The 12,144-nt window shown below is 34.2% G+C and overlaps 1 protein-coding gene across 5 annotated transcripts; it reads right to left on the minus strand.

The window, feature by feature from the left end:
- Positions 1-756: 756 nt before the first annotated feature.
- On the minus strand, positions 757-8,375 carry LOC112732419 (uncharacterized protein At4g10930). Of its 5 annotated transcripts, XM_025781138.2 has the most exons (15): positions 7,825-8,375; positions 7,589-7,744; positions 7,129-7,214; positions 6,954-7,044; positions 6,715-6,764; positions 6,372-6,441; positions 6,156-6,265; positions 5,542-5,607; positions 4,667-5,220; positions 4,443-4,523; positions 4,263-4,338; positions 2,564-3,737; positions 2,374-2,448; positions 1,277-2,251; positions 757-1,160 (listed from the first exon to the last, which is right to left on the minus strand). In XM_025781138.2, exons 2-15 carry the CDS (start codon positions 7,688-7,690, stop codon positions 945-947), a joined length of 3,726 nt encoding a protein of 1,241 aa, XP_025636923.1. In that variant the 5' UTR covers positions 7,691-7,744; positions 7,825-8,375; the 3' UTR covers positions 757-944. The 5 variants fall into 5 exon arrangements, with proteins under 5 accessions (XP_025636923.1, XP_072068260.1, XP_072068262.1 ...); XM_072212159.1 differs by having other exon boundaries at positions 7,589-8,372; XM_072212161.1 differs by having other exon boundaries at positions 6,156-6,261; positions 7,589-8,071.
- Between the last annotated feature and the right edge of the window lie 3,769 nt (positions 8,376-12,144).

A 12,144-nucleotide genomic window follows, 5' to 3' on the forward strand; every position in this document is an offset into this window, starting at 1 on the left:
AGAATTAAGGTTGAAAAGAAAGAAAGAAAAAAAAAAATCCTTGAAGCACAGTAAAAACCAATTATATTTTCAATAATTACGATGATTATATAAGTGTTATCAAAATTAAAGTAATAATTTTTTATATTTTGGTAAAATTTTTTAAAAAGTGTTGTTTAATAATAAAAAATATTATTTTAATTTTAGCAATATTTTTTGAAATACCATAATCGTCGTAACATAATCATACTAGAATGACTCTATAAAATAATGTCTTAAAATTGCTTTGCATGAGATGAGTACATACATGAGATGAGTACATACAGTATAATTTGTATAAAAAAAATCAATCATCTGTATAAAACATATATTAAAATAAATTAAATAATATATTTATATACAAATACTTAATAAGTGATTAGTAGTTGATTTTTTGTTTGTGTGTAATTTTTTTATTTACAAATTCACGAAAAAATAATGTGTACTTCTTCAAATGGCATGCAATGTATACAGGCTAATTTTTTAAGATACGGAAGAAACTTTGGTCTCACACTCAGGTATAATGTGGATTATTAAGACTACAAAGACGTTAATTCTATATATGTGCATATATACAAAAGAAAGATCGCTGGCCAATAAATAAGTTTCTGCCGAAGGAAAGAATAATGTAGTTATCTTGTGAGTATATTTTCCTGGCGTTCACTAGATGTATTTTTTGTTTTGTTTACGACCGATGAAATTCATGGACAAGATGACTCGAGGACTGGAACGTAGTCATGTGAAAAATTTTACATTTTGCTTACCATGTTCTCAAATCTCAATCACTCCCATGTTACTTAAGCTCAATTCACATATGAAGGGTGAGCTGGGGCTATAAATCTAACATATATCTAGAGCTGAACAATTAATCAAGTTTCTTTTAGTAAGGGAGCAACATGAGAGAAAACTTGCTGATGATATGCAAATCAATTTTTTCGGTTCTGTTGGGCTGCTTCGGCATACTGCTCTGCAAGCTTCTTTACTTTCTCACCTTCCTTTATGAGGAAATTAGCATTCTTTGCTTTGCAATGATACTTCATAACCTTCTCTGTTGTTTTTGCAACTGCCCACCTGTATTGTTCTGCTGTGATCACACCACTCTTGCACAGTGGCCTCATATGTTCCTTGATATAGGCTTCTACCTGTACATAGTCCAACACAATTAGGAAGAGCACATTTACAGGAAAGTATAGAGAAATGGTAAAATTCAACAACACAGCCAATTACCAAAATAATTAAGTAAATAGATTGTAAATACCTTCTTTGTTACATGGTTTATCGAGTCACACTCAGACTGCTTCGCACTCATATCATCAGATTTCTCTTCTTTCCCTGGGGAATTTTTACCAGTTTCAGATACATTAGATTTGTCAGTGGCCTCACTTGGTGTTTCTTTCTTGCCCTCTCCACATGTTGTTCTTGGTTCGGCATCTGGAAATTTTTTTATGAGTGGTTCTTTGTCAGGGCCATATAATTCTTCAAATTCGGAATCAGCTGGCTCGACAGCACTCTCACATAACTCAGAAGAAACAGAAGCAGAAGGCCCGCCAATCTCTGCATCAGTTGCTGAGTCCCTAGGGACTGTTTCGATGTGAGAGGTTGTTGAGCCGGAGGCATCCCGTAGTACTTCACTGTTAAGGGACCCTTTACAGTCTGAGTCATCCAAAGCTGCATCTGACTTCAAGTTCATGGTGGAGAAAACAAGTTTCACTTTCGACTCACTTTCCTCTGGTTTTGGGTTCAAGACCTTTGAAACCCCAATGTAGTCTTCATCTTCCAAATCATACTCAAAATCACCATAAATGTCCAGCTCAGGATGAGAATCCAATTCAAGTATATTATCAGGCCCTGAAGTATCATTTTCATTACCTATTTCTCTGTTATCATGTGGACTGCTAGGCGGTGAATCAGACAATAGACCAGCATTTTTCAAGGCTTCAACAGCAGGGTCAGTTGAACAATCATCAGCATTATGTTCTGATTGATCAGGAAGCTTGGCAGATGACTCCGGGGGATTTGTATCTTCAGCTACATTGGATTTTGTGTTATTTGCACGATGTCGGAGCTCTTGTGAGCAGAGGTTCAAATACACAAGCTTGCTGCTCGATCTGTCAGCAACCTCCTTTTCAATATTGATTGCATCTGCAACAGCCAATTCTGTATCTGCAGTTCTGCGAATGACTGGCAGATTTGTGTTCCTCAACAAGCGCTCTGTCAGGCGGTAAAGCTGTGTCTGTAAAACACATCAATAGCAACTAAGAGGCCAGAGATCATAACACAATCATCAAGGAAATCATATCAAATTTTCTTCTTCAATCTACACAAATGCAATCTGAAATAGAAGATACACAATACCTGCCTCACTGATATTGGAATTTTATTGTGACAAGAAGGTCCCAGTACTGGTCTCATATCAGCCGGTAGTTGGGCCTACTCTCAATGGCAGAAAGAAATAACAGTGAACAGTCATAAACAACTTCTGACATCAAAGTCGAAGGAAATAGTAACAATCATGAGAAGAAGGAAAGGAAGATAATTTACATACAAGCAAAGGAAATTTATCTTTAAAAATTGTATTGTCTTCTTGACTTCCATTTGCCGTCCTTTTGCTCTCAGCAGCTGTTTTCTTAGCAAGAAACTCTAAGGCCCATTTCTTTTTATCACTCTTCGTAGAATCTGATTTAAGTCCTAATTCTTTTGCATTAACTTTGGCACCAGCTGAAGAAGAAACTGATGTCTTACGAGAAGCTGAATTATCACCAGCTGAATCATGTATAATCTTATCTACTTTTGTTTCAGATGAACAAACTCTGGCATTGCATGAAAGATTTTTTATATCTGTTCCTGACGGGTTATTTTGTTTAGTCTGCTCTGAGCTAGCATCAGTTTTAAGTACAGAGAGGGGCTTGACATCATCTTTCCGTGGGAAAACAGATGTATCTGCTAGATACAACCTGGAAAGAATAGTATCCTTGGCCTGACATTCAGGACCCTGGGTTGACTCTGAATTTTTTCTTAGTAGATCTAGAACTGATTTTAAAGTTTCAATTTTTTCAGGCCTTGTAGCCCTCATGCACCGATATTTCCAAAACTCAATTTCACAGTCCCTATCCCATGCACGCTTTCTTTTTCCATTTGAAGTCCCAAAAATTTTCTTTGTAAGATGCTCACGTACCGTTCCTTTCTGCAACATTGACTTCTTTGCCTTTAAAGCTGAAGGGGTTAACTTATTTACAGGTTCAGTTTTGGGTCCAGCTATAGCAGCCCTGAATGCTGCAAGAAGCTTTGTATCAATATTTTCCTCAAAGTTTATAGAGGATTTGTTACGGACAGCTTCTCTAATTTCCTTCCTTAGATTTTGAACTATCAAGGATGATTCTCCATCATCAGCAACTCTCTTCATGATCTTTTTTACCCTCAATCCAGCCATATTTTCATCCTTTCTAGACACATTGTCGGATGAATTAGTGCCAGTAGGTCCCTTGGAAAGCCTACGGTTTGTACCTTTAACTATATTCATTATAGTTGGTCTGACAACCTCCTTGGATGCAGAATGGTTCAAAGCAGAGCTCTTTTGACCATTGTCTGAAAGCTGGGCATCAGCTGAGTTATTAATACTAGTCATTTGACCACCAGCAGCTCTAATTTTCTTTCGAGACACTTCAATTGGAAGTTCAGGCTTCACATCCCCATCAACTTTGAAATGACCTTCATCATTGCTGTAACATCATCACATAAACACTAGTCAAAATTGGTCATGCAATGAATTTAAAACTAAAGAAAAATAGCTAATTTGTATCAACAGAATAGGCAATTAAAAATTTTAAACAATCAATACAAGTTGGAGAGGGGAGACAAAGAGTACTTCAGTTTTAACAGCATATACTACTATGAAGATTATCAATGCACCTCCTCCTCCTCAGTCCTCTCTCGTTTTTGTCTTCTTGGAAAGTTTATGAAACATCAACTGAGCAGTGTTATGATAAATCAAGACAAGATTTCAGGTGCAATGATTCATTATTTGGCCTTTGTAGTTTGATGTGAGCAACACTTCTAAAATGATATGGCAACAGCCACACACTTCTAAAGGTGATCTTGATGCCAAAAGCAGCTCTTATGTATATTGGCACTTAAGCCCCACAGGATTCAGAAATTTCTATTTATGCAGAATGATCCCTCAACATTTACAACAAGTAAGAAGCACATTCATCTAAATATTATGTATAGTTTAAATGAATTCTAACCTGTGATCAACATGCTTTCTCTTCCCAGCAGTTACACTAGTATTATCCTTCTTAACATCGTTTTCAATTACATCTCCTGAAAACATTTATTAATGACACTATGAGATCCAAAACATGTTCAAAGTGTGGCCCTAAATAAAGCAAACAACAAGAATCATATTTCTAAGAATGGTGCCATACCTTCCATAGAACATTCATCTGGACTCAGGTGCTTGACACCAGTTGTGTGATCTTTTATTCCATCCTTGTCCACATTATCAACTAGAATTACACATAACATTACCAATCAGACCAGCTTACAATCAAAGGGGTAAAAAACTTTTGATATACTTTTTTTATGCATTCTTATGATATATATTGTTCATGCTCAAAAAGTTAGCAACAAATTATGTAATATTGTTCACCTGATAGGAAAGAGCCCACTGATAAACCAAGATGAAGACCCATATCAGATTCATTTCTAGAAGGACTAGTTTTGACATGGGACTCATCAGCTAACTTGGTTTCATCAAGGTTACTTGGTCCACTCCTTGCTCCATGAGCACTTTCCTTTGGATCATTATGCTCCAAGGATTTAGAACTTAGGCTACCAGATACATTGTGTGATAAGCACAACTCCAGCTCTTGTTCCTTCACAATTGGTGACATAATCTTCTTCTCCATTGCTTTCTGCTGATTAGTTGTGTCAGAATCTAATATACATGATTCAGTCAATTGATCCCTGCCAAGTTCAAGAGGCAATAGGCCTTTCTCGCTTGCTGATGGAACCCATTTATGTCCATCAACCATTGAAACAACAACAGCTGTCTCTCCCGCATCAGCAACAGACACACAAACTTTTCTTGAAAAGGAATCCTCAGCCTGACATTGATTGTTAATATGCTCTGGGTTACATTCTACCATCGTGCTCTCCATTGAATCAGTGTCTCTTCCTTTAGAAACTTCACCGACCACGCATCTAAAATAAAACCGTGAATGGGATCAATAGAAGCTCAGCAATATGTTTAGCTGACTGCTTCAAATAACCATGTCATGAGTTTTTCTATTTTCAAGTTTATACTATGAATTATCTAATTAAGTGCTCTATCATAGGATACCATTCTAAAAGAAAGACTTTAATCCCAAATTAGCAGCTAGAACCTATCAAACTCTACCGTCTTTTTATTTACAGGCAAGTAGCCAATATGTTCTATGTTAGTTACCAAACAGGATACGAATAGAGATTTGAGCTATAAATAACAATTAGAAAAGGTAATCAGAAGTAGAATGTTAAATTTACCTTGGACATAACCATGTACTTTCAGATGTACCTTCTGTATCAAATCCCACACAGAAGGCATGATACCTGCCATGTTTAGTTCAAGCACTGATTAGGAGATACATCTCCCAAAATAGTAATATGGATACAATCATTAACTGATGTTCCTACCCACCCATGAAAGTTCATGGCAGAAAAACTTTGGACAAGCTTACACACATCATAATATATATTAGCACCATCTCTCTTACAACCATGATATACCATGATTTGGGCATTTGAAAGCCATGCTTTAGTAGGGCCACCTTAACCATGTAATATCCTACAAGACAAGGAATCCACAATATGTTCTGAAAGCAAGAATGTGCTGTACCCTTGATCCGCCATCAAAATTCTAATATCCTCCATCTAGATATAACTATCTATCTGTTAGATTTTATTATGAACTTATGAGCAAGCCATTCCACTATTTTGTAATAAAATACAATATGCATCCCCCCCCCCCCCCCTTCTTCTCTTTCTTTGCTAACAGGCTCTTGCATATGAGTGATAAGCCTAGGCAAACAAGAAACCAGAGTAGTAACAGATCTATTAACAATATATCAGAGACTCAATAGTCTGATCCATTGATTTACCATGTATCACATGAATCACATGCAATTGATGTATCAAGATCAGAATCTCCTTCAATAGTTTCCAATCCACTTCGAACTTTGCAGCCATCACCATCCAAACAAGTAACTGCCTAGAAAAGGATTAAATACATAATGATTAGTTTTATGCAGTAGTTTATACATAAGGATTAAATCCGTGTGCATGCATGTGTGTTGGGTCATATAGGAGACAATTACATTTTCATCAATGTAGTAGGAGGGAAACGATAATGTATTGTTCTTCCCTTCAATGGACCATTCGTCATCTCTGCAATCATGAATCAAAGAGATATAAAAGACCATATAAATCACTTTTTAGAGCAGACACATGGTAAAGATGCAAAGCTAAGTGATGAAACTGTAAAATATTTACTCAAAGTTAAGTGACAGTGATGCATGGCTAGAACTATTCAAAATTCATGACTTTCAAGTTTCAACATAAACACCAATGTTGAAACATCCAAAGCTTAACGTATGTGGATATAAACACTCAATAAAGATAAGGCCATTAATTATACAAACATAATGGATGGAAACTTACCTGAAGAATGAGTCATCTTCAACTTTATTGCCTCCAATGGTATCATAAACCTTTACAATCATGGGTTTCACATGTTTAGATGTATTAATAATGCAAAATCTTCATAACAATATCAATGAAAACACAAGATTGTATGATCCAGAACAGAACTCATAAGGCGAGCAAATGCAATTGAAACCTTATACTAAAGCTATGAAGATAAAGTGGCATTCCATAATGTTACATGATACATCACTCACTGGTACACAAGTGATCAACTGAAACTCGTTCTGGCAAAGTGGGCAGAGATTAGTGATTGTAGCCCAGTTATCAATGCATACAAAACAGAACCTATGAAACAAACAAGCCAAGGTCAAAATATCACATTCATATTTCAGCATGCTGAAAAATTACGGAAGAGAATATAATACATACCAATGCTGACAGCAATCGAGAACTCCCCTATCAATGACGATATCCATGCATATTCCACATCTTTCGCCTTCAATAGCCAAATTATCCTGTTAATTAGCCAATTGTGAGTGTTGAGGCGAAAAAGTTGACCAACAAGTAACAATTGCATAACCCCTATGTATGCTTTTTCTATTGTTCAAATGCCATGGAGAACAACTGAAATTATAAAGATGGCAATGTTGTGCCACTCATTATTAGGGCTTATAACCAATACAAAGAAAGAAAACAAAACAAAACAAAACAAAACAAACGCTATGTAGTCTGTAGTCATATTCATTTGAAGCATTGACCCTATTTTATACTTATTAATGTTGATTAACATATATCAAGATAGAAAGAAGTTGAGACAATAAGCATAGGCAAGGGTTTAAGCAGCATTTAATTGATCGAAATATAAATTGCAATAGAGGATTGAGCTTACATCATCATGGATGTGGTTGGGATCAAAGGGATCGTGTGGGAGTGTGAGCATGTCATTCGTCATAAAATCAGCTTCAGCTTCAGCTTCCAATTCCATTTCCATGGGAACCCACACTTCAATCTCAATCTCAATCTCAATCTACTCTAACTTTCTAATCTAATATCCAATACACAAAGATGTCACTCTCAGGTAAGTCATGCTATCCGAGACACCAGATTTTGGAGTCAAGCCATTACCACAATTCAATTAGCGAGAGATAATTGACGCGTGTCTCCCACCATTTTGACGAAGAAAAACAACGGGATGAGGAGTAGGAGTTGGAGGAGGAAGAGGAAGTGGACAATCAGGCATGAAATTATTCATTATTCATTATTATTATTATTATTATTATTATTATAAAATAAGGTGCTTTTTTGTTAAATAAAAAGTTATTAATTAAGAAATAAACCGCGGTTTCTAACGTCACCGAAAAAAAAAAAAAAAAAACCGCGGTTTCTAACATCTAATTTGGGTCACGTTTCGCATCGCTGCCGCCTCGCAACTTCCATGTCCTGCGAAACGTTCCCAAACCCCAATAATTCAATACCAGCTTGGCAGCGTCCTCCTTTTTCTCTAATGTTTTTAGTTTGGTTGGCTGAAGACGCGAAGTCTCTGAAGTCTGAATCTACGTCGTATCAAATTGATAAACTTTCCGAAGCATTCTTTCTTCTTTTATGTTTTTGGTCACGAGGGTTCTTGATTTCTTGTTGCCATTGTGACATTTTTTCAAGAAAAATGAATCATGGGGTGTTAATTGGGTTTGGAAGTCCTATTTAGGCCCAACTAATTGGAAGCAAATTCGTTCACAGAAACGTCTACCCTAAGCTTTTTCTTTTAGCTTTTGATTTTTCACAATATTTTTAATTATGACTAATTTTGTGTAAATCTAAGTTTTATCTAAAGATTTTTAGTCAATAAATTATTGAGAAATTCTCCACATACAAGCATTTTTTTTATAGTCTTTACAAGTGCATCTTCTTCTTTTTTTTGCACACGTTCTTCTTCCTCTTCCTCTTCTTCTTCTTCTTTTCTTTCGTTTCTTGCCTTCTCTTTCTCCTTCTTCAACCGTTACTGCATGTTTTCACTGCACCTTCTTCTTCTTCTTGCTGCACGTTCTTCTTCTTCTTCTTCTTTCGTTTCTTGCCTTCTCTTTCTCCTTCTTCATTTACGTGCTTTTCTCTCTGTTTTCTTTCTCCGTTATTCTCGATTTCCATTATTTTTTGACATCAAGCTCTGAAATTGTTTTTGAAGAAGAAGAAGTAGCAGAAGATGAGGAGAAGAAAGAGAAAGAGTTCTAAATTATGTATAAGATGTACTTCAACGAATTTTAGGTGTATTTCTTAAATCCTTTGGGTGTATTTCTGTAATCCTTTGGGTGTATTTCTGTAATCCTTTGGGTGTATTTCTATAATCGTTTGGGTGAATTCCTGTAATCGTTTGAGTGTATTTCTGTAATCGTTTGGGTGTATTTCTAAAGTTCCATTATCTTCAAATTTGGCAAGAAACTCGTTTTCATGGAGGAAGAAGAAGAAGAGTCGTTTATAATGCATGGTGAGTAGCGCGCTTTGGAAACAGGAAGTGGTTGAATAACGTGCGTTTATTTACTCTTGAATGTGGGAGTGTAATGCGTGTTTTTTGTTGGGCTTGTGCCAACTTGTAAGACTTGTAAGCAAAAAAGACTTGTATGTGTAGCAGGCCTCTAAATTATTATATACATAAAATAAAATTTAAAATTCTGACATTTATTTAAATAGATTAGTTAGTTAATTATTAGATCAACTCAAATTGATTAAATCTATCCTAAGTTAAAACTCAAGTTCGAATAAAAAAAATATTAAAAATATTTTATATACATTAAAAATAAATAATTAAATTAATTATTAAGGGGTTAGTAACTAAATTCGTCCCTGAAAAATCATTCATTCTTTAAACTAGTCCTCAAATAATTTTAGTAGTCATATTAGTCTTTAAAAGATAAAACGTAAGTCAAATTGGTCATTCTGTTAGTAAGATGATGACGTGTCACGTTAAGTGCTACGTGACATGATAATGTGGTAAATTAATGCCACGTGTCACAAGATGATTGGTTGACGTGTCAGGTCAGTGACACCTAGCACGCCACGTGTCACTTGACATGTAAAAAAGTTATTTATAATAAAAATAATCTCTGAAAGTCCAGACGTAAGTCATTTTCATTCCTAAAATTTTAAAAATTAATCAAATTAGTCCTTATATAATTTTTTTTTTATTTTTTTCATAATATTAAATTTAAAATATTTTTGATAATACTAATTTTAATATTATTTTTTAGACTTTAATAAACAAATTTTTTTCTACATAAAATAATAAAAATAATTAAATTATTATAAAATTATTTTGTCATTTGTGTTTTAAGATCTTACATTTTCAAATGAGTAAACTACCATTTCTACCCATGAAAGTTCATAACGCTGATAAATCTATCCACAAATAAGCAAAATTACCATTTTTACCCATGAAAGATGGACTTTTGCTAACAAAACTACCCGAATCCTAAAAAATTATTTGAAATCCCCAAAATACCCTCTAATATAACCTAATTCTAACTTCTCTTTTTAATTCACAGTACCATTCTCACCCAAATCCTCTCTCACCGCCACTCTCATCCCCAACCACCACCACCACTAACGTTATCACCATCAAAACCATCCCTTTCTCCTTTTATGCTGCCCTATACACCAGCGAACTCAATGACATTTCTCGCCGTTCATCTTCACGCCGCGACGGTGTCATTTGCTGCTTCGAATTCGAAGAAGATGATTATGTTCGAACCTTGCCTCTTTGCTCACAAACCTTCCATATTGATTGCATCGATGCTTGGCTTCGTTCCCACACAAGCTGCCCTCTCTGCCGCGTTGGGATTCTCTCTACCACTTTGTTGTTTGCTCCCATGTTCGCCGCTAGGATCCGACCAAGTCTTGACTCGAAATCAACAGGGGAAGTAAGGGATTGGACCCCAGTTGCAAGGAGAAGAATTCGATTCGGTCGAAGGGGAGTGGAGTGCGGTAGATTTCGATAGATTTTCATAGGAACGGTAAAACCTAGAATGAATGAAAAGAGAACTGCGAGGTTGAGGATGAGGCACTTGAAGTCGGGTTTGGTTGTTCATATGGTTTTAGGGTTGGGAATAGATTTCTGTATCTGAGATTGCAGAGTTTCTTCTTCTGCGGACTCTGGATTTAATGGAAAATTGGATATCTCCACCATTGTTACACCAATTGAGGCTGTGATTCTAACTCTAGTCTCTGGGTTTTGTGTATTCAAACTCTGGCATGTGCTTAAGTTGGCTGAACTGGGTGTTTCATGATGGGGTGAAGTTTTGAGCTTATAGATGAAGGTTGAGAACTGGTCCGGGAGTAGTAGAGGTGGTGATGGCAGTGGTGGTGACGGTGGTAATGGTGGTGAAGAAGAGTTTAAGTAGTGGTGGGATTTGAGATTAGAAAAGTGGCGGTGAAGATAATGGTAATTTAGAAATTTTAGGTGATTTGTTAGTGTTTGGATAATTTTGTTGTGCGGGATCCATATTTCATGGGTACAAATGGTAATTTTCTTCTTTTATGGGTAGATATGTGAGTGTTTTCAACTTTCGTGGGTACAAATAGTAGTTTACTCTTTTCAAATTGTAATCTTTTTATAGCGAAATTTTTTTATTTAAATATGTTTATCAAATTATTGTTGATTATATATTTAAAAATTTAATATTTTAAATTTCACTAAATAATATAATAGTTATTTTAAAATTTAAATTTTTTAAATTTTTTAAAATTATAATTTTTATTATTGTTTAATTTATATGGTAGAACTCAATAATTGAAAAATCGATTTGTGAGATCACTTGTTGAATCTTAATATTTTAATATAGTTTTTTTTAAATAGCTACTAAATAAGTGAGATCTAAAAGATTAAAATATTTAAAATAACCACTATATTTTAAATAACTAGAAGTTTTAATATTTTGGATTTCACTAAATAAATATAGTAGTTATTTTAAATGTTTTAATCTTTTAGATCTCACTAAATAAATACAGTAGTTATTTTAAGAAAAAACTATATTAAAATATTAAGATTCAACAAGTGATCCCACAAATCGGTTTTCAATTATTGAGTTCTACCATATAAATTAAACAATAATAAAAATTATAAAAAGATTTAAATTTTAAAATAACTGCAATATTATCTAGTGAGATTTAAAATATTAAATTTTAAATATATAATCAACAATAATTTGATAAACTCATTTAAATAAAAAATTTAGTATAAAAAATTACAATTTAAAAATCTACAATTTTAAAATACAAATGATAAAATAAATTTATAATAATTTAATTATTTTTATTATTTTATGAAAATTTTGTTTATTATGGTCTAAAAAATAATATTAAAATTAGTACTATAAAAAAATATTTTAAATTTAATATTATGAAGAAAAATAAAAAAATTTATATAAGGACTAATTTGATTAATTTTTAAAATTTTAG

The sequence above is a fragment of the Arachis hypogaea genome, chromosome 13 (genome assembly GCF_003086295.3).
Source record: "Arachis hypogaea cultivar Tifrunner chromosome 13, arahy.Tifrunner.gnm2.J5K5, whole genome shotgun sequence".
NCBI lineage: Eukaryota > Viridiplantae > Streptophyta > Magnoliopsida > Fabales > Fabaceae > Arachis > Arachis hypogaea.